This window comes from Cibotium barometz, chromosome 45 (genome assembly GCF_041138505.1).
Source record: "Cibotium barometz isolate CiBa-2024 chromosome 45, ASM4113850v1, whole genome shotgun sequence".
In the NCBI taxonomy this organism is placed as follows: domain Eukaryota; kingdom Viridiplantae; phylum Streptophyta; class Polypodiopsida; order Cyatheales; family Cibotiaceae; genus Cibotium; species Cibotium barometz.
The window spans coordinates 26794594-26817568 of record NC_141090.1 but is presented as its reverse complement, the minus strand read 5'-3'; the positions used below and the strand labels follow the sequence as shown (position 1 = coordinate 26817568).

Below are 22975 nucleotides of genomic sequence, written 5' to 3'. Positions count from 1 at the left end.
TCCCGTATGATCCGCAGCAAACCATCAGTCCCACACCAGATTATCCAGGCAGAGTTTGTTGCAGCCCCGATGGTAGTGAAGGCACTCTTCCTCCAAACAATCACATACCTCCATCGCATCAGTCACATGGATCCCCACAGGTACTCGAGGCTTGCCCTGGAGTCCTCCAGACAACTAGCACTTGAGGGGCACTCTGGAGTATGGTATGCACTAGTTTCCACTTGGTTCTCAGTATATGGGCTCTACATGGACCGCCTACCCCCCCTTCACTACAGTTCGGACTCCCCTTTTCTCCGGCTGTCTCACGAGGATACCAACCAGGTTATCCGATCAGATCTTCTCACCCTCTACACACATTGCACATGGATCACACCTCCGGAGCTCCCCACGAAGATGCACTTCTACAGAGATCACTTCCTCGCACTCACTGAGGATGGATTCATCCAGCAGCCGGGCTACTTGAGTGTTCACATGTCCCATGCCATGCGGATTGCAATTGGCCAAATATGGGTTTCATCCCACAGCCTCAGAGTGGAGACAGGTAGAGCTGAGCGCATCTTCAGAGCCGGGAAGCTCATACGGGGAGAGGATCTGCCGACTATGCCACACAGAGGTTGAGATGGAGGACCATTACATATGCCGCTACTCAGTATACTATGAGATCTGCGGGAGGTTTCACTATCTATTTCGTGAGGGATTCGGTCCACTCTCTGGGATCATTGACTTCCAGGACCAGCGTTGCCTGGGCCTCTTCCTGCTTGAGCTCTGCAGACACAGGGACACCTTCTTGATAGAGCCTCGGCCCCAGCCACCCCGCCCCCTCCCTTGCCACCCAACCATCACCAGTTTCTTCCGGACCCAGGAGGTGGAGGACACCGACATAGTGGATCTTGTGGACCCTCCACGAGCTGCTCTGGACCTACCTCGCCTGAGAGGAGTTACCTCGGACTGAGCCTCTGCACTCCAGCGTGCCCTGTCATGTGCACAGTGTGTATCTATCGTGTGCTACACGCACACAAGACTAGCTTCAAGGTTTGGGGAAGCTTGGAGCTAGGCAGGCTGATTGGCGAGCTAAGTTAGGGATAGACTAACGAGCCGGCGCCCGATGACCGGCCAAGAGCCTATAAAAGGGTGGCCAAGGTTAGTTATTGGATATAGAGAGTCTCGCGAGTTTGTGAGAGCTCTATGGTCTTGGAGCCTGGATCTAGTGCAGACGTGCACCTGCTTTATGCAATCGAGGTCGGCAGCAATCTCGAGGCCCGCGAGGGCAGCTTCGTGGCAGTATGGGACGTCGCGAGGAGGAGATTGATCGGTACGTCAACCTAGTTAGCTCAGCTCGTGGCTCAATGGGGACAGCCAAGACTGTGGGCTTGCCCAAAGCTGTCATGGTTGGGAGGTGAGTCAGGCCTGCACCCCCTTGTTTGTTTGTTCGTTTGTTTGCAGGATTCGAGTCTCGTTCCAAGAACGATCACGAGGAGATCCGTGGGGATATGACAGTGGTAACAGAGCATACCTCGTGAACGAGCAAGTCGGTAGGTAGAGAAGATGAGGTCGAAGAAAGGTATGTGTTAAAAAAGCTTGCTGTTTTTTCTGTGCATACTGTTGTTTTCAGAAATAGTATGTTTTTCTTCATCAAAGAAACCCATGTTGATGGGGATGGTAGATGGTAGGATCGTTTGCGTTGCAAAGAAGAGAAGAGACTCGTTTGCGCAGTTGCATGAACTGCAGGAAGAGAAAACAGAAAAAGCACGATGCTTTTTTGGTTGAACGCGAACGCGTAAGAGAGAGAGAGCGAGAGAAGTGCTGGATCGCATATTCATGCTGGCGGGCTTGCATACTAGTCGAAAGAGACCCTGCTGGCAGGCGCCCAAGGCCATGTAGGCAGGTGCGTAGCCAGGCGGCCTAAGGCTTGCATGACCAGGCGACCAGGCCTGCCAAGCGAGGCGGCCAGGCCTGCGTAGCCAGCCCAGGCAGCGTCTAGGCCAGGCGGGCAGGTGCCAGTCCAGGCCAGGCCGGCGTTCAGGCCAGGCAAGGCAGACGCCCAGGCCCACACAGGCTGGCGCAGGTTGGCGCAAGAAAGCACCGGCTGACGCAGGTGACAGCAGCAGAAGCAGGTCGGTGGGCTAATCCTGGAGGAAAGAAAAAAAAACAAGGAAAGCACTCCGGCTTTCGTTTTTTTTAGTTTAAATTTTTTTTTAAGTTTTAAAGTCCCTTCCTCCAAGGTTTCAAAGGTGTTTTATTTTTTTTAAGAACCTAGAATATATATATCCATATATATATATATATATATATATATATATATATATATATATATAAAATAAAAAAACACACAAAAGCAAAAGCCAAACTTACCTATTGAGGGCTTTTAGTTTTTGTAGAAACCTTTATAAACCCCCTTAAGTGGGCTTCTTGCCACACATCTCTCAAGTTTTCAAGCTCTCAAGCTCTCAAGTTCACACGCACTTTTATTGTGCAAAGATCAAATTTTCTCTCCACGTACCCTCTTCACGATGTCGACCCAAGAATCAGAGTTGGAGCCCCTTGTGGAACGCGAAGGCTTGCCGGCTACGGAAGGTACCGATGCCAATCTTTTTGACGATTTTGTGTCAAAATCAGATTTCCAAGAGTTCAAAGTAGCTCTCAAAGCTTCTTCGTCGGAACGTCACGCACAAATCGCAGCCCAGATGCAAGCTTTGCAGAACTCCATCGCTCTATTGACCACTACCCTCTCTACTTTCTCGGGTATGGATACCTTTTTAGGCCCCAACATTACTCCGAAACCGTTCGGGGGCGAGCGCAAAAGCAGCGCACCAAGGAGATCGTGGACACGTGGCTACATATGTGGCAAGTTCACTTTCAGTTTCATCCATATGATGAAGGAAAGAAGATCAAATTAGCAGCAGGTTTCCTCTCCGGCAAAGCTTTGCTTTGGTGGAAGGAACTCAACCCTAAGCTAACGACTTGGGCACAATTCGAAGACGTCTTCAAGAAAGAATCCCTCAAGAAAGAGGATGATTATGATGTTGTTGCCCGGTTTTCAGCTTTGACCATGACCTCGCAGCACCTCACTTATGAGGTCTACCTCCAGAAGTTTCGTGCCTTGCAGATGAAAGCTACAAAGATGGATCCCACTACTCTTTTGGAGTTCTTCGTAGCTCGTTTACCAAACTTGTACCGTTTACAGGTTAAAAATAACAAATGTAAAACATTGGACGAGGCCATTCATTCAGCTCGTATCTATGATGATACAATGGTCTCTTCCAAGTCGAAACCCGTTACCGAGCATGGGAACAAGCATAAACGAAAGTTCTCCGCACCTATGACTAACACGACAGAAAGAAAGTCTTCGGACCAACCTTCGAAGAATTCAAGTTCAACACCAGCAAAGAAGAAACGACTCCTTAGGACTTTAAAGCTCAAGAAGGAAGGACGTTGTTTTATCTGCGAAGAAAAAGGACACATGCATAACGAGTGCCCAAAGCAAAAGGGTGCCAAGACAAACGCAAGCTCTTACATTCAGTTCTTTGTCTTGGACGATTCTACAGTTCATGTGCATGCACAAGTCGTATTCTCTTACAATCCAGAGCAATCAGTCCCATAGTTGGGTTAGTAAGTTCCATAAATGCTTTCCTTGTGTTCTCTTTGTATGTGTGAATGTGTTTGGTACTCTAAATGCATATTGGTCCCAGCCTACATGAGGATTTTACAATCTCTATCCCCTCACAAACATCTTCATTGATGCCTTCAGGCATTTCCAAATGATCAACGTCAAGTTCCTTCCTCCACTCGAGTTGATGGAGGACATTGAATAGCAAGTGATCGGCGGCATCCATGCAAGCAAGCATATACAGCTCAGCTCTATCAGTTAGAATGTATATTTAGTCACTGCAGGCAGGCAGTTATTAAAACAGCGGCTGAGTAATCAAAAAACAATAAAACTCTTAATACGGGAAAAACCTTACAAAGCCTTGAAATGGAAGTGAACTGGACACGTTTTCATATTGCCCAGCAACAACTCGCACTTTTGCACCTCCCTTGCTATCACCACTTTCAAGAAACAGTGTTTCAGCAGATAATGCTTCCCTTACATATGAATCCATAGATAAAGCTTCCGTGGAGCGATTATTTGCATAGCCAGCAACACCCTCATTGTTGCATGTCTGAAAGAAGACTTGAATACCATGTCTCGTAGTATCAGTTTCTCTTTCATTTGTACTACTACCCTCCAGCTTTTCCTCCAAAAAATATGTCAAAGCTTCTGCTTTGTAAGGCCCAGCAGATTTTTCTCGTTCGTGAAGCGGGTGCACAAAAAACTCATCCACAGCAAAAACATTCCCAAGTCCTGCAAGCTGCAATGGGGTTCTTCAGACTGAGACTTAACAAAAGCTGGCAAAAAAAACTGCTTCCACAGTCATCTTTGTTACTTCGCTGTATAAGCTCCTTTTCAAAACTACATAAGAATACCACGACAATTTTTTTTAAAGATATACTGATATGCACACATAATATCTTAGAGATAGTCCAATCACCTCTATTTTCCTAAAATAACACAAAAAACTGACACACACCCTGATGTGTTGATAATTTTCCATCGCTTCTGGCATGTTTTTTGTCATTTGGGACTCAAAGATTGGTTACTTGAGCCTAGCCTGTGTGTGCTTGACTAGCACGGCTTCAAACCCAAGCAAGATGGCCACCATAACTACTTGAAAGTAAGAAACATGGGAGCTACGGAGGATCATAAAACAAGATTAAATCCATTCATGAAGAGCACAAATTTAATTATCTTGGAGCAAGCGTTTGGATACAAATAATCAAACTAGTATTGCATTCGATCTCACAAATGTGAGCGTAAGTATATCATTTTATAGCTCAAAGAGAAGAGCAGCCAGATGCACAATTTCCTCCTCGCTTCTCTGAATCATCCCTTAGAATCCCTCAATGAACCCATGTAGCTCATGACATCACCTTGCTTTCATCATTTGCTTCCATCAGAAATCTCTCACCTTTTTCACCGTCACACATTTACCTTTTACAATCATCCTTAGATAATGCAACCTCACAAAATGAATTAACAAAATAGAGGAGACTCTTACCTCCCTTCGCATATAAAATGTAGATGCAGACCAATAAGTCTAAACATTGAACAATTGGAAAAACCCTCTGTACAAGATACTAACCACAAAGTAATGGTGTGCAATCACTTCCTGAAAGAGACCGTATCATCTTCTATGTAAAAGTGAAGGAACTTTAGCTGATCAAAGCAGCACATAAAGAAGCTAAATTTGAGAAAAAAGCACAACATGTAGAAACCGGGAAACCGTGTAGGCCACGAACAAAACACAGGTATAGATGCTCCAAAATCAGCAAAACGCTGACTGAAATCTGAAATTCAGAATCCTCCTCAAGTACCAAACTGCCTCCAAAGCCACAATCCAATCAAGAAACCCCCTCTGCAAGTGATCTGTGTCCACCACTCTGCTCTCGCCCGTTTGCCACTCTACTCCACTCACCTTTGACCCGCACCACCACCACAAATGCTCTGCAGCTGAGCCTCTCCCAACAAATCCTCTTCACAAGGTCATCCACCCTTGCAACTCGGTGTTGCCCCCTGCCTGGAGCCTTTCCACTTCACATAGTGCATGCAACTAAGCCTCTCCTAGAGCCTTCGTATCTTGAAGGACTACTCATTTCTTGCCGTGCACCTCCAGAAAAGTGCAAATCCTCTCCAAGAGCTGCATACCAGCAAGACCACATCAAGCAAGTGCCATTTCTGTTATGCAATCTAAATACATACAGAGATTGTTTATGAGATTTGGTCTTGAACATCGTAAGGCTGTTGCTACACCTATCGAGATAGGTGCTAAGTTTACCCTTCAAGATGCAAGTGATCCATTTGATGCCACATTAAATGCACAGGTTGTTGGACATCTTATCTACTTGTGCAATACCAAGCTAGATATTCAGTTTGTGGTCTCTTTAAGGAGCAAATTCATGCACAACCCCAACACAAAACATTGGCAGCATGTGAAAAGAGTGTTCAGATACTTGTAAGACACTCCATTCCTTGGATTATACTATGCCAGGAGGGGGTGATTATAGAGCTCCATGCTTTTAGCAATAGTGACTCAGCTAGTTGTTTTGACACCCGCATGCCACTAACTGATTTTGTTTCTTTCTTAGTGGTTCATGCATATCATGGCTCAGCAAGAAACAGCCGATATTGGCCACATCTAGCTGTGAAGCTGAGTACAGAGCTGCATTTACAGCTACCATTGAGTGTGTATGGCTCATACGCCTTTTGGCAAATCTAAGTGTTGGACAGCAGTCCTCCGCTCCTATCTACACTGACTCTCAGAGCGAATTGCCAATTTGCAAGGAACCCAATGTTTCATGCTTGCACGAAGAACATTGATGATGGGGAGAAAACCAGAATTAGGGTTAGAGTTCATTCATGGGAGACATACACAGAGAAGCAAGGGAGAGAGAGAGAGAGAGTTGTGGGGATAAGTCAACTCATGAGAAGCATGAGTGTGTGACTCCCCTATCACACATGTATATTGCACTAGTACACATAGTGCACTTAGTACATTAAAAGTACTAAGTGTACTATGTACTATAACTTATGGGCTTGTACACACTATAAGGGTGGGCATAACGCCTTTACCCCAACAACCTCCCACTTAAAGGCAAAGTGCCCTTAAGTGAAGGAAAAGAAAAATCAGCATGTACATGATAATATACAAGACCATATCAAGGCTGAAAATGGCCTCATCCAATGCCCATCAAGTGTCTGCAATGAGCAAACCGCTCCGTAGGCAAACTCTTCGTCAACAGATCAGCCGGGTTGTCATCCGTATGAATCTTAACAAGCTGAATTTGCTTGTTCTCTATCACCTCTCTGATGAAGTGATACTTCACATCCACATGCTTCGTCTTTGCATGAAAGACAGGGTTCTTTGCCAACTGAATGGCACTCTGACTGTCACAATGTAACAATGGTATATCCCCTGTATAGCCCAAATCAACCACTAACCGAGATAGCCATAATGCCTCCTTGCAAGCCGCTGTGGCTGCAATATACTCGGCCTCTGTAGTAGATAAGGCTGTGCACTTCTGCATCCTGGATATCCATGACACAGCACCTCCTGTGAATGTAAATACATAACCGGTAGTAGACTTCCGGTTATCTGGATGACCGGCATAATCCGAATCCGTGTAACCATGCACTAATGCATCCTGTTTGCCAAAGCAAATGCACAAATCCTGTGTGCCCTTCAGGTATCTCATGACACCTTTCACTGCTTCCCAATGCTTCTTGCCAGGGTTGGCCATGTATCTAGAAACCACTCCCACTGCAAATGCAATGTCCGGCCTAGTAGCAACCATGGCATACATGAGACTGCCACAAGCTGAAGCATACGGAATCTTGGCCATATCAGCCCTGTCTCTATCTGACTGTGGGCTGTCCATAGCACTGAGTTTCACATATGGAGGCAAAGGAGTACTAGCCTTCTTCCCCCCGTCCATATTGAACCTCTGCAAAACTTTGCCAATGTATTCCTTCTGAGACAAATACAACACATGCTGATTTCTGTCCCGAAGTATCCGCATACCCAAGATGTGATTTGCATCACCCAAATCCTTCATATCAAAGGTTTTATGCAGCCTCTGCTTCAAGGTATCCATCTCCTTATGAGATTTTCCGGCAATCAACATATCATCAACATACAAAATGAGAATCAATAGACTGCCATCCAAAGCTTTCTTGGTGTACAAGCAGTGATCTATGTCACTTCTCCTGAATTTCTGTGATTTCATGAATGTATCAAATTTATGATACCATTCCCTTGGTGCCTGTTTGAGCCCATAAAGACTCTTTTTCAGCTTGCATACAAGCTTCTCCTTTCCACTCACTGCATAACCCTCTGGCTGCTGCATATATATCTCCTCATGGAGATCACCGTGAAGAAAAGCAGTCTTCACATCCATCTGAATCAAGTCCAGATCATCATGTGCAACCAAAGCCAACACAGCTCTAAGTGTGGTCATTTTGACCACTGGAGAGAAGATCTCATCAAAGTCCACACCATATTCCTGCTTAAAGCCCTTAGCCACTAACCTGGCTTTGTATCTTGGCTTTGCATCTGGTGCAACTTTGAGCCTGTATACCCACTTGCATGGCAAAACCTTCTTGCCTGCAGGCAAAGGCACCAACTTCCAAGTTCCATTTTTATGCAGAGAATCCATCTCTGACTTCATGGCACGCTCCCAAAGAGCCTTGTCTGCCCTCTGTAAAGCCTCTTTATAACATGAGGGCTCCCCACAGTCAGTGAGCATCAAGTAGTCAACCCCTAGAACAAACCTGTCAGGGGCTCTGGAGGGTCTAGTGGACCTCCGTACCCAATGACCATCATTTGCAGGTTGGTGTCCAGCCTGCATATCACCCATTGGTGGCTCCTGTTCCATGCCATAAGGCTGAAAAATCATGCCCGGTATCTCCTCTAACTGTGGTATATCCATAGGGATATCTTCTGCCATATCTGGCTGTCCATTTGGACCATTTTCAGCACCATTTAAGGGCTGGTTTTCCTGCTGTAATGGCTGATTTACAGCCCTTTGTTGTTGTCCATGATGTCCATCATCATCAAAGATGACTCTGCCAGGCTCATGTTGCCTTGCAAGCTCCTTATACATGCATGTTTCATCAAAAATGACATCATTGCTGCGTATGATCTTTCTATTCATGGGATCCCAAAGTCTATACCCCATTTCACCTCTGTCACCATATCCTAGGAATATGCATTTATGAGACTTAGGATCAAGTTTGGTGCGCATTTCCCTGCGTATGTGCACGTACGCAACGCAACCAAACACTCTCAAGTGCTTGTATGACGGAGGCTTCCCTGTCCATACTTCTTCTGGCACTTTCCCACCAAGCCTCGTGTTAGGTGACCTGTTTATAAGGTGAACGGCTGTCATAACAGCTTCAGCCCAAAAACCATGAGGTAATGCAGCATGTGACAACATAGAACGGACCTTCTCCTGTATGGTCCTGTTCATCCTCTCTGCTGTCCCGTTTTGTGGAGGATCATAAGGAGTAGAGAGCTCCCTCTTGATGCCTTTAGCATCACAAAAGTCCTGAAACTGTTTGGACGTATACTCTCCACCATTGTCGGAACGCAAAGCCTTCAGTGTTTTGCCAGTTTGATTCTCAACAAGAGCAACAAACTTCTGAAACACTGAGAATGTATCACTCTTCAAACGAAGAGGATAAACCCACACCTTGCGTGTGGCATCATCTATAAAAGACACAAAATATTTTGCCCCTCCCAAAGAAAGCTGAGGCATCTCACATACATCTGTATGCACAAGCTCTAACTGAGCATCTTTCTGTCCAAGAGCTTTCTTGTGGGAGCACTGTAGTTGCCTACCATATATACAATGCTCACAAAATTGAAAACTTGAAAACTTTAGAGAAGGCAAGTAACCCAAACGAGACAATTGCTCCATTCCTTTGACACTCATGTGTCTCAACCGGCTATGCCACATAGAGATTTCCGGCAGCTCGGTTGCATTTACATTAGCATGGTGACAAACACCTGCATGCATAAAGTAAAGAGTGTCCACCTTAGAGCCTCTGGCAACAACTAGTGAGCCCTTACTAATCTTCCACTTTCCACTACCAAATGTGGTAACATAATCAGCATCATCAAGCTGTCCAGTAGAAAGCAGATTCTTTTTGATCTCAGGCACATGCCTGACATCATGGAGCATAAGCTGTGAGCCATCTGAAAACACAAGTCTCACATCACCTCTGCCAAGTATCTTGCATGCATGGTTATCACCCAAATAAACCACTCCTTCATTGCCAGCAGTGTACCTGACAAACAAGTCTCTGCAACCTGTGACATGAAAGGAGGCACCTGAATCAATGATCCATGAGTGCATACCATGACCACCTGTAAGAAGTGAATGGGCATCAAGTGAAGAAGTAAATAGGACCTCATCCTCACTGCCACCTGCATGTGACACATTGATTTCTTCAATCTTGACTCCACTTTTGCCCTTTGGCTTTACATCTTTGGTTTCATCCTTGTCTTTGTCTTTGCCTTTTCCCTTTTCTTTTTGATCATTTTTCCATTTGTAGCATTGCTTTTTGATGTGTCCCTTCTTGCCACAATAATGGCATTCCAAATCCTTTTTGGAGCGAGACTTGCTCCTTCCCCTTTCTTGGCTTTTCCCCCTTTGCTGGGATCTCCCACGTGCATTCATTGCATTGGACTTTCCAACAGAGTTGTTCTTCCTGTTCATCTCTTCTTGAAGAAGAGCACCCTCAACATCTGCATATGACAGCATAGCATTCGAATTGCTAGTGGCTGTCCTAAATGTGTCCCAACTCTCTGGCAAAGTGCATAACAAAAAAGTGGCTTTGAACTCATCGTCCATTGCCAACTTTTGATTAATGACTTGGCTGACAATACCATTAAACTCATTGAGATGGACTGTCATAGAAGCCCCTTCCTTCATCTGAAGACCTATGAGTTTCTTCAACCAATACACTTTGCTTGAGGCACTTTGTTGGGCATACAAGTCCTGCAATCTCTGCCACATTCCCCAAGCTGTCTTCTCTTCACGAATGCTGAAAAGTAATGAGTCTGACACAGACAACAAGATAGTAGATCTTGCCAGCTCATCCATATCTTCCCACTCTTCAGCTGTAAGAGAAGCGGGCATCACACCCCTTTCTTTGATAGGCTTGTGCTGCTTTTTCTGGAGCAACACATTGTAGCACTGGGTTTGCCAAATATCATAATTATGCGAGCCTTCAAGCTTCTTGATGTGAAGCAATGAAGAGCTCTCACCTGTGGTTGCCATAGCAATATGCAACCTTTAATGCCTGACTCCCTGCAAATGTGCAAACACTGCACCAAAAGATGTGCAAACACTGCACCCAAAACACACAAAGTGCTCACAAATGTTCTCCCAAGCTTTATCTCCCACTGCGGAAGCACAAATGCAACTTTTCTCCCACTTTTTGTGATGAAAACACCAAAATCTGGTTGCTGCAGATTTTGGACAGCACCTTAAATGTGCTCTTTTGCCCTTCCAAAGTACTGTACAGTAGTACCAAGTGCTCACCAATGATGTACCAAACCTGTACCGGCAATTTCAGCAGCTGAAATTGAATCTTTTGGTCACTCAAAACAGTGTACAGCCATGCCAAAACATGCACAAAGCTGTGCCAAATCTGTACCAGCAGGTACAATAGCAATAAATGCTCTCCTGGCTGTCCAAATGAGTGAAAATCAGATTTTTACAGTCACGAACACTGCATAAAACAGTCCCGAACAGAAATTGGGCAAAAGCCCCTTGACTGCAAGCTGATTTTTGAGGATTCAAGGCATAAATGTCTTGCCTGCTGCTTTGCCAAGCTCAACAAGCATGAAAACTTGAAAAGCTCCTTGATTTAAGATCAATTTCTGATCATACATGGTACATTGACGCACATGAAGGCATCCAGAGTGTTCACGATGCTTCCCCCTGGCCACATATACATCAAATACATGAAAGCCCCTTGATTTACAGGCACATTGAGTGCTTGTAAGGCATCAACACATTATCCACAGCATCAAATGCGATTGCCTGCATGCAAATCAACTCAATCGGCACAAAAGCCCCTTGATTTGCACTGCAATTTGCTGCAATTTTGCCCAAATGTGCGATTTTTCACATCATACAGCATGTATGAGTGCTTAATTGCACAATTACATCAAAAGCCCTAAATTTCGACATCCAATTTCCTGCAAATTGATCCTGATTTGACCAATTTCCTGCAAATTTAGCCTGATTGTGACCAATGTCACCCAATTTTGCCAATTTTGCTCAAAAATTGAGCAATTGGGCACCTGTACCTGCTCAATTGCTTGAATTGATAAGAAATTCGCAAAATTGAAGCAAAAATACCTCTGAAATTTCTGATTTTTTTTTTTGATTTGATTTGCAGGCGAATTTGGTGCTGATGCTTGATGCTGATGCTGATGCTCCTGCAGCTGTGCAGGTAGGGACGGCTGGGTGACAAACTCCTGGTTTCCCCTTTTCTGCAGAGCCTCAAGAGATTCCAAAAAAAAAAGAGGTCTTCCTTCTCTGCTTCGTAGCTTCAGCGCACCATGTCAAAGAAGGCGAGCAGCTTCATGGACAGAAGCAATGGAGTCTTCCTCCTTCACACGGACACACGGCGCTTATTTTTTTTTTTTTTTTTTTTTAACTGACGTGTTTTGCTTGTTGACGCCGGGTTCGGGTTCGCTACGATGCGCCTTCGCCTGCGTTTCGAATAGCGCCAGCCGACGCCAGCCGACGCCTTCACAGTCGACTTCGCAGCCTATTCGCCTAGCGCCTATTGTTGACGCAGCCTCCGCTCACGCTTCGCTCGTTGCCTTCGCTCAACTTACGCCTAGACTTACACTCCTTCCACGCTTACGACCAGTTGATGCTGCGGCTACTCCTCATGGCTGATGGTCGACGGCAGCGGTTGGCTGCACACTTGCGCTGCCATCACATAGTCGCTGCCCAAATTACATACAGACTGCGCCCAGCACGTTGACTCCTTGCACTTCAAAGACCTGCTGTCTCAACGACCACACACAGTGCTCTTCTTGCTTGACTGGAGACTCTGAAGACAACAAGGGACCAGGGGAAGAATCTGCTTGCACCGAATGGCTCTGATACCAGTTGATGGGGAGAAAACCAGAATTAGGGTTAGAGTTCATTCATGGGAGACATACACAGAGAAGCAAGGGAGAGAGAGAGAGAGAGTTGTGGGGATAAGTCAACTCATGAGAAGCATGAGTGTGTGACTCCCCTATCACACATGTATATTGCACTAGTACACAGTGCACTTAGTACATTAAAAGTACTAAGTGTACTATGTACTATAACTTATGGGCTTGTACACACTATAAGGGTGGGCATAACGCCTTTACCCCAACAATTGAGGTGCATTACCATCATGTCATGGAGAGGTGCATTACCATTCTGTCATGGAGAGGCTCCATGCAGGAGAGATCAGCTTGGTGCATGTCTCTACACATGACAATGTGGCAAATTTGTGTGAAAAGTTCGAAGCCTTTTGCAAAGCTTTGGGCTTATTTCCTTTCGGGAATTGATCTGACATATCCCTATACATGTTCACATCATCACTCCAAGGAGGTTTGTAGACATTTATGTCATGGGTGGTGGTGTGTGAACACTCTAGTACCATCCAGGACACTTTTCCCCTCACTAGGAGGTTTTTCCCCCATGCATATGAATACACTCAGATACTTTTGGAAGTGTGCGTGAAGTGACTTTTGTCACTCTCACTTATCATTTTGTACAAGCATTGTGGTACACTTAATCTACATAGAGTATTGCACCTCCGCTCTCTTGCTCACAACTGCTTCACTATGTGTGTGCGTTGAAAATTGATGCAAACCCTAACCCTAATCCCAACAGTTGTCACCATTTGTCTATCATCTATGACCTCATCAATCCCACGCAGTTGTCCTCTTAAATCTTTGACTTTAGTGAGATGATTTGTCATAGACTCATCTTCATCCATAGACAGAATGTCCAGTTGCCTTGTTGAAGCAAGACCGGTCACATACAATGTATATGCGGTCCCACAAGCAAGAGTAGGAACAGAAAGTACCAACAGAACTCATCATGTAGGTCCACCAGTAGAAACAAAGCAAGTTGCTTATCTCGAAGAGAAGATGGGCTGTGCATGGGCTGCGTATGGGCTGACTATGGGCCCTTACAAGCCAAATATAGCTGCAAAGAGGAACCCTAACAGCCCATACTGATGTGGAAACCCTAAAACGAGCTGTCCAAACCCTAGAACAGGTTCAGACATTATCGCCCATGCGTAAATACCCTAAAAAGACCTGCTGCAGAAACCCTAAACACTCCTCTCAACCTTAGCCTGCTCTAATCCCCAATGTTGGAATGGAGAAGCTTGCAAGGGCAAGATGTGCAAGTACACAGAGGTAAAGAAGCACACGTGTAGGAGGAACACAACTCCATTAGTAACTTCTATTGCAAGTAGTTTTTTTTTTTTTTTTACATCAAACTTAGGGCCTATAATGATGAAACCCTAACTAGCCCAAGGTTAAATCACATGATGACACGTGGCATCTAATCTACATGATAAAAAACTAAAACCATAGTCCATAAGTGACATGTTTTGCTAGGACATTGAACCTAATACACATTTCTAGTAACAAATCTGTCACACATGGACGATACTGTTGCCCACACATGGGTTGAATTCAAAACACAGTTTTATGCCCAGTTTCTACCTCCTAACTTCGCAAAAGATGTACGTAAAGAATGGGATTGGATGTCCTGGAATGAGGGTGAGTTGGTTTCCTCATACATTTCAAAGTATTGGGTTTATGCAGATCTTAGAGGGTGAGAAGAAGAGAAAGTTTGAGTCAAGGCTGCATACTATTATTCAACAGGATCTAGAAGTTTATCCTAATCACACCTTGCAGAAGTTGACCCATGGTAGCCAAGAACCTACAGATGAAATGGCCCACAAACAAGCCATTTTCAAGTCATAGTAAGGGCAAACAAAGGGCCAATTATGACCAGAAAAAGGATGTACAGCCACCTAAAAATGTGCCCGAGGTGCAGAGAATGACTCTGCTACTAAGCCCTAGGGAAATCACCCTCCTAACTTTGGGCTGTCCAAACAACGGTTAGAGGCTTAGAAATGAAAGGGAAACTGTTTTAAATGTGGTAGCAAAGAGCATTTTGCATAAAGCCCGGGGGAAATCACCCTAACTTTGGGCTGTTCAAACAGCGGTTAGAGGCTTAGAAATGAAAGGGAAAATGTTTTAAATGTGGTGGCAAAGAGAATATATATGCAAAATGCCCAGAGAATTCCAGGAATGCGAAGGCTAATGTGGCAAAGCCTAACATAAATATGGCACCTGATACATGACACTTACCCAATAGCATGATGATATGTAAGGCATGGGGGCAATTGCAAGATCAGCCCACCTTATTCCTTTTTTATGATGCATGAACAGATACTTTTATCTCCATACGTATGGCTACCACCATTGGTCTCAATGTAGAAGACATGGGAATGCAAATGCATGCAACCTTTTAGGGCATATGGGTGAACGTGATACTTTTAATTGGAAAACTATGTATTTATATACAGGAGTATGTAGACCTCCATAGCTTTTTGGTAGCTCCGCTCACTCAATGTGATGTTTTGTTGGGTATGCCTTGGCACGCCCGCTGAACCCAAGAAGGACTATAGGAACAAGAAATGTTACCTTGTATGGCTGTGAAGAGCTTGCTGCAGGGAAACAGTCGAGCGAAGCTGGAGCTCTCTCCCCTGCGCGCCTAACTCCCCCTCGCATTCCCCTCCCCTGCAGCTCTATTCGACCCCCCCCCCCCCCCCCTCTATGCCGTTTGCCTACAGCCCTAGCCTCCCTCACTTCCGCCTCCCCCTCCCCTCTGCTATTTTGCCTGCAGCCCTAGCCTCCCTCTCTTCCACCTACAGCCCTAGCCCCATCCTTCCCCCTGCCCTAGCCTCTCAATCGCCCCCTCCCCTTCGCTTCCTTCTTCGCGGGGCTTTCTTCCCCCGCCCACCCTCCCCTCAGCCCCCGTTGCCTCCTTCACCTCCTCAGCCCCAAGTCCATCTCCCCCACCTTGCCCTATTCTCCGCCTCCCCTCCGTGCTTCCTTTTTTCCAATCTAGGTGTATTTCACTCTCAGGGTCTTTTATCTGTGGCAAGTTTTGGCCTCTTCTAGTCTTGAACCCGCCACGTGGACTGCATGGCAGCCGCTCCCCCGATCAAGGCCACCGTCCCTTGCCCCTCTTTTTCAGAAGCGGACCTCCTGCTCCTTGCTTCGACAGTCGCATCATTAGAGGCCTCCACCTTGGTATGTAAGATTGTGGGTAGCCGCCCAACGCACAGGCAGCTCAGGGATCTATTACAGGCTAGCCTCCTGGGCGCTTGGAAAGATCACTGATATTCATCCTTTGAGGCATGGCTACTACCAGGTTGAGTTTGACTCGCCATCAACTTCAGACAAAGTCATGCAGTTAAGCCCCATCGCGTTGCGTACGGTCTAGGCCTTCTTTGCTAGGTAGCAGCCATGACAGTCTTCTTCCCAAGTCTTAGGAAGGAGTACCTTCCTCTCCTCCCGATGATAGGTCGTGCTATCGGGAGAGTGATGGACCCCTCCACCGCCACTTCAGTTCTTGCTCGGGTAATAGCATCAGCATGGAACAACACAAGAGTGGAAGATACTCATCCAAAGGGATTAGACTGATAAGGTCTCTGTTAGAAACTCTTGTAAATAATTCTCTTTTGCGGATAGGGCACTGACTTTTGAATCAGAAGTCTCTTGTGTGACCACCAGGATGAACTCATCGTGCTCTTGTGAAGATGAAAGAACAAGGGGATCATAGACAGCAAGAAAAGCCATCTTAGCATGAGACTTCGTACTCTCCTGTATCGTTGGTGAAGTATCTGAGCCATCTGTCGTGGGTGAAGTGTCTGAGCCATCGGAGGAGGACTCTTGCTTGAATGACCAAGTCGGCCACAAAACTCACAAGAATCCTTCATCTTGGAACCCTTGACGATGTTAGAATTGTCAGAATCGTCATCATCGAAAGATGACCTTGTGGTGACTTTTTGCTTCTTCTTGTTGCCACCACGTCCACCTTTGGTCTTGCCCTTGTCCTGGGTAACAAATGCAGATTCCGGCTTCCCTTTGTCTGTCATCAGCACTTATCATGTAAGTAGCTCAAGACCTTCTCAAAAGAGGGGAGAGGTTCACGAAAATATATGGTATCTTTGAAAGCATCAAAGGAAGAAGGAAGTTTTACCTAGTAACTTGTGGACGGGGTTATTGATAGCGCTCCCAAATTCTTCAAGTTGTCATTTAAGCTGAGAGAACTCCCCAATCTTCTCAGTGACATTGTCGGAATCAGTGATCGTCAACTTCTCAAGCTCTGCTTCCAACTTGGCAATCTTTACGGAGGAAACACGACCATACCTCCTCTGAATCTCAAGCCATATCTGTTGTGCATTACTCCCAGAAGAGATGAACTGAGCATTAATGTTGGGAGTCATGCAATGTGTAATGATGAGGTGAGCACGAGCATCCAACTGTCCTCGGAACGCTGGATCCACTAAAGAAGGTGTAGAGACAAAAGTCCACACACAAGCACTCTCCAGAAGAAGTTTGGTATAATAGGACCATGTGTGATAATTGGTGGATGTCAGCTTCATAGAATCACTGACTTGGGGAGGAGCATAGGATGGTAGAGAAGAAGGTAGATACAGTGGAAGAGGAGAACGAAGAGAAGTGGTGGGCTGGGTAAATTGTAGTGGATACAAGAGAGAAGAAGTAGTGGGTAAGGGCGCAGGAATTTGGGTAGAGGGAATAGGTATCTGTGTAGAGGACACCTGTGAACTGTGAGTAGGGGAAGAGAAGAGAATCCCCGAGAGGGGAGAATGGTGATCTCCAGAAGCCATCACTTCCAAGAGAAAAAACAGAGCTCTGTAGGAAGAAAAACACAGCACTTGAGGGAGTCCTGCAGCTCCACAGTAAAACGCAGGTTACTGATAAAGGAACGCAGCAAGTGAACAGCTCGTATATGCTGTAAACAGTCAACAGCAGCATGGGAAAAGAAACGCAGGTCCCTATAGATGTTTCTCGCTCTGATACCATGAAAGAATGGGTACTATACTGTGATACCCACAAAGAAATGCTGCAAGAACTTTACAACACTGTATGGACAGCAAGCATAAAGGAGAAAAGAAGATCACTGCTGAATATCACCAGAAAAGGTAGTACATCACGTGGAGCAGCATGAGGGAGGTCCCGTAGATGCTGCCTATCACTGCAGAAGCTGAAAAGATAGATGAAAATGAGGCCAAGCCTAGGCACCTTTATATAGGTGGGAGAGGAGCTGGTCGGCCAGTAGCAAATCAGAGGACTGGCTGACAATGCATAAAAATCTGAAATGCTGCCTAAAAATAGGCAAAAAAATAGCAAAAAATATGTAGTGCCTAGATGCATATGCAGGGCTTCAAATGGAGCCAGATACAAGCATGAATGTGCATGGGAAAGTCGATCTGGGGATGAAATAATTTCCAACACTTCTATTAATATGATGTTTGGATGCTGGTTGGCCAGCTTCAACTGTTCTCAGCCAGCTGATTTGTCCTCTATCATGACGTGTGACATAAAATGCCAAACTCTTTACCATAATTACCGATAAATGCTGCCGACTCTCACACAATGCTGTCGATTGATATTCTAATGTTGCCGACTTGATATATGTGTGTTGAACTGCTGCCGACTTCATACATGATGATGAAGATGCCCTAAATGCATCTAATATTGCTGCCTAATGAGGGATATGATTAGGGATTGTGGTGCAAGTATGACATTTGGTGAGGTAGGGATTCCAGAATAGTCCCATTGAGAGTACTCTTTATGTGCAGATAGACGGTTCAGTCATTGTCTTAGCCATCCTATATGTGGATGATGTGATCTTGACAGGGAACAATGAGCTGAAAATTTCAGCTTTCAAAGCTGAATTGAAGAAGGTATTTGAGATGTCAGATCTTGGTCGGTTACATTTCTATTTGGGCATCCATTTTATAGATGGTTGCATTGTTATGTCTCAATCAAAGTACGTTCGGAGGCTTTTGAAAAGGTTATGCATGGAAGATTGCAAGCCTATTGCCATACCGGTTGAGACAAGTATAAAGCAGGTGAGCCTCTTGATGCCACCATGTATAGCTAGGCTGTGGGATACCTTATATATTTGTGTTCGATATGGCTAGATATAGCTCATGGTGTTTCCTTGTTGAGAAATTTTTTGCATAGCCCAAGGGCTAAGCATTGGCAGGCTGTCAACAAGTGCATTTTCAGATACCTCTAGGGTACTTATGGATTGTTCTATGCTAGGGGGGGTGATTTTCAGCTTTGCGCGTACAAGAATTTAGATTGGGATGGTGACTTTGATACACGACAGTTGGCCAGTGGTTTTGGCTTTTTGTTTGGGAATTCTTCCATCTTATGTCTTAGCAAAAAGCAACCCATAGTGGTGACATCTTCATGTGAAGCTAAGTATAGAGCAGTCTTCACCGCCACAGTTGAGTGCATATGGTTGAGGAGGTTACTTGATGACCTGTATGCATTATTGGAAATTATTTCATCCCCAGATGGACTTTCCCATGCACATTCATGCTTGTATCTGTTCCATATGAAGCCCTGCATATGCATCTAGGCACTACATATTTTTTTGCCTATTTTATTTTTATGCATTGTTGGCCAGTCCTCTGATTTTATATTGGCCGACCAGCTCCTCTCCCACCTATATAAAGGTGGCTAGGCTTAGCCTCATTCTTAGATCTTGTTTCAGCTTCTCCAGTGATAGGCAACACCTACGGGACCTCCCTCATGCTACTCCACGTCATGTACAACCTTTTCTGGTGATATTCAGCAGTGATCTTCTTTTCTCTTTTTATGCTTGCTGTCCATACATAGTGTTTCAGTTTTTGCAGCAGTTCTTTGTGGGTATCATTGCATAGTACCCATTCTTTGATGGTATCAGAGCAAGAAACATCTACAGGGACCTGCACTCTTTTTCCCATGCCGCTGTTGACTGTTTACAACTTATAGGAACTGTTCACTTGCTGCGTTTTTCATCACTAACTTGCGTTTTTTCCTGTGGAGTTGCGTTTTCACTCAGGACTGCCTCAAGTGCTGCATTTTTCTTCCTATAGAGCTGCTTTACAGCCTTTACGATTGGAGAGTCATTCTATTCTCTTCTCTTTCTGGTTCCCTCCCCCTCACCCTCTCTTTTTGTCTTTCTAAAGGAGGTTTGGGCTCTTGGAGGTGATGGCTTTTGGAGATCACCATTCTCCCCTCTCGGGGATCCTCTTCTCTTGCCCTACTCACAGTACATAGGTGTCCTCTTCACAGATACCTATTCCCTCTACCAAAATTCCTGTGCCTTTACCCACTACGTCTTCTTCTTTCTTGTATCCACTGCTATGTACCCACCCCACCACTTCTCTTGGTTCTCCTCTTCCACAGTATCTACCTTCTTCTCTACCATCCTATGCTCCTCCCCAAGTCAGTGATTCTATGAAGCTGACATCCACCAATCATCATACCTGGTCCTATTATACCAAACTTCTTTTGGAGAGTGCTGGTGTATGGATTTCTATCTCTACACCTTCTTTGGTGGATCCAATGTTTTGGGGATAGTTGGATGCTCGTGCTCGCCTCATCATCACACATTGCATGACTCCTAGCATTAATGCTCAGTTCATCTCTTCTGGGAGTAATGCACGATCGATATGTCTAAAGATTCAAAGGAGGTATGGTCGTGTTCCTCCGTGAAGATTGCCAAGTTGGAAGCGGACCTTGAGAAGTTGATGATCAGTGATTTCGACAATATCATTGAGAAGATTGGGGAGTTCTCTCGGCTTAAACGACAACTTGAAAAATTTGGGAGCGCTATCGATAACCCTGTCCACAAGTTACTAGGTAAACTTCCTTCTTCCTTTGATGCTTTCAAAGATACCATATATTTTCGTGACCCTCTCCCCTCTTTCGAGGAGGTCTTGAGCTACTTACATGATAAGTGCTTGATGAGAAAGGGGAGCCAGAATCTGCATTTGTCACCCAAGACAAGGGCAAGACCAAAGGTGGACGTGGTGGCAACAACAACAAACAGAAAGTCACCACAAAGTCATCTTCTGATGACGACGATTCTGACAATTCTAACAGCGTCAAGGGTTCCATGATGAAGGACTCTCGTGAGTTTTTGTGATTGACTTGGTCATTCAGAGGCCAAATGTTTTGCTCGACAGGCTGATTTCCACAAAGCTAAAGCAAAGTAGGAGTCCTCCACCGATGGCTCAGATACCTCACCAACGATAGATGGCTCAGATACTTCACCAATGACAGAGGAGAGTACGAAGTCTCATGCCAAGATTTCTTTTCTTGCCGTCTATGATCCTCCTGTTCTTTCATCTTCACAGGAGCAGGATGAGTCCATCCTGGTGGTCACACAGGAGACTTCTGATTCAGAAGTCAGTGCCCTATCCGCAAAAGAGGATTATTTACAGGAGTTTCTGATAGTGACCTTATTAGTTTCTCTCATTCCTTTGGATGAGTATCTTCCTTCCCTTGTGTTGTTACATGTTGATGCTATTATTGCATATTTTCTCTCCTCTCTTTCAGAGGAGGATAGTGGTTCGTCTACAGAGCAGGTGGATGAGATATCCTCACATATTCAGGAGGCATCTTCCACTAGCTTGGAGCCTGTTCCTACTTCAACCTTGGCAAATTCAGCTATCACTGATGATCCTTTTGTTCCGGTGGTTGTTTCATTTCCTTCTTCTTTAAAGGAGGATTCTACTTCGGTCCCGATACTTGTTGCAGATGAAGAGGAGGTACCACATTTTTTGGAGCCATCTATGGTTCCATCTCTTGAGGGCGTCTCTCTCCAGATTGATCCTGGTGTTTCGTCTTTGATATCTTCTCGATCTTCTTGTGGCTTCTTCTAGAGACCTTCTCGGTATTCAGATGTACCATATCTTTGCGAGATTTGTGCCTTTTATGAGGAGGGTGTTCCTTTAGACTCTTTGGAGGTTTTTTTGCAGTGTGTCGGAGTCAGTCCACACATTTGGCGCTGAAGAGGAGGTGTTGGAAATTATTTCATCCCCAGATGGACTTTCCCATGCACATTCATGCTTGTATTTGGCTCCATTTGAAGCCCCGCATATGCATCTAGACACTACATATTTTTTTTCCTATTTTTAGGCATCATTTCAGCATTTTTATGCATTGTTGGCCAGTACTTTGATTTTCTACTGGCCGACCAGCTCCTCTCCCACCTATATAAAGGTGGCTAGGCTTAGCCTCATTCTTAGATCTTGTTTCAGCTTTTATAGTGATAGGCAGCACCTACGGGACCTCCCTCGTGCCGCTCCACGTCATGTACAACCTTTTCTGGTGATATTCAGCAGTGATCTTCTTTTCTCTTTTTATGCTTGCTGTCCATACACAGTGTTTCAGTTTTTGCAACAGTTCTTTGTGGGTATCATTACATAATACCCATTCTTTCATGCATGCCATCAATAGGGTGCTACTCCCCTACTTACAAACAATTAGAGTGTTATGGCTATTGCGCAGAATCTAATTTTCCATGCACGGACTAAGCACATAGAGGTACATTATCATTATGTGTAGGGGAGGCTACATGTAGGTGATATTAGCCTCATCTATTGTCCATCACAAGACAACCTGCTGGATCTCTTCACCAAGATGCTTCGTGATGAGAAGTTTGAAGCTTTTCGCAGTGCTTTGGGCTTGATTTCTTTTGGGAATTGATCTAGTTTGTACATATAGATTTCCATTACAGGGGGGTTTGTAGGAGAATGCACATTTGTAGTGGTATTGTATGTAGGAGTTAGGAGGTATTAGTATTGGGCACACTAGGCCTTATAGCATCTTAGTTTGAGTGGTTTTTAAACCTTACGAGTCACTTACACCTTTATAGGACACATGGCATCTTATGGTTGGACCCCTTTGGGCCTTTGATTTAGGGCGTTTACTTTAGTTAATAAGATTTTCTCTCACACTTATTGATGTGTAAGTTTCCATCGCCAACTCTAAGCTCTCTCTATGCTTGTCAAGTTCTCTACTCTATTTGTGGGTGTGTTGTGTCCGCTTGCAGCAAGCTCTTCCCGGAAACAAGATCCTTCTATTACTTAACAAAAGATAGTTTTAAAAGGCGAAGTACAAAATCGCCTCCAAGTATGGAATGAGGATCAAAGAACGAAAAAGGGGAAGGATGTACTTCAAGAACGAAAAAGGGGAAGGATGCACTTCTTCTCCGACTGGCCTCTCTATGAGGAGAAGGCTATCTCATACAA

The 22975-nt window shown here is 45.0% G+C and overlaps 1 protein-coding gene across 3 annotated transcripts in view; it reads right to left on the bottom strand.

Annotated features, from left to right (window-relative positions):
- Positions 1 to 22975, bottom strand: part of LOC147612572 (uncharacterized) — a 66733-nt gene that overhangs the window by 35449 nt on the left and 8309 nt on the right. For 2 of the 3 annotated variants that reach the window (XM_086783190.1, XM_086783191.1), the window contains exon 2: positions 3963 to 4342. In XM_086783190.1, coding sequence (XP_086639316.1) covers positions 3963 to 4342 — 380 coding nt within the window. Of the gene's footprint in view, positions 1 to 3962; positions 4350 to 4568; positions 4752 to 22975 lie in introns of those variants that run through there. The other variant, XM_086783192.1, reaches the window with a different exon arrangement.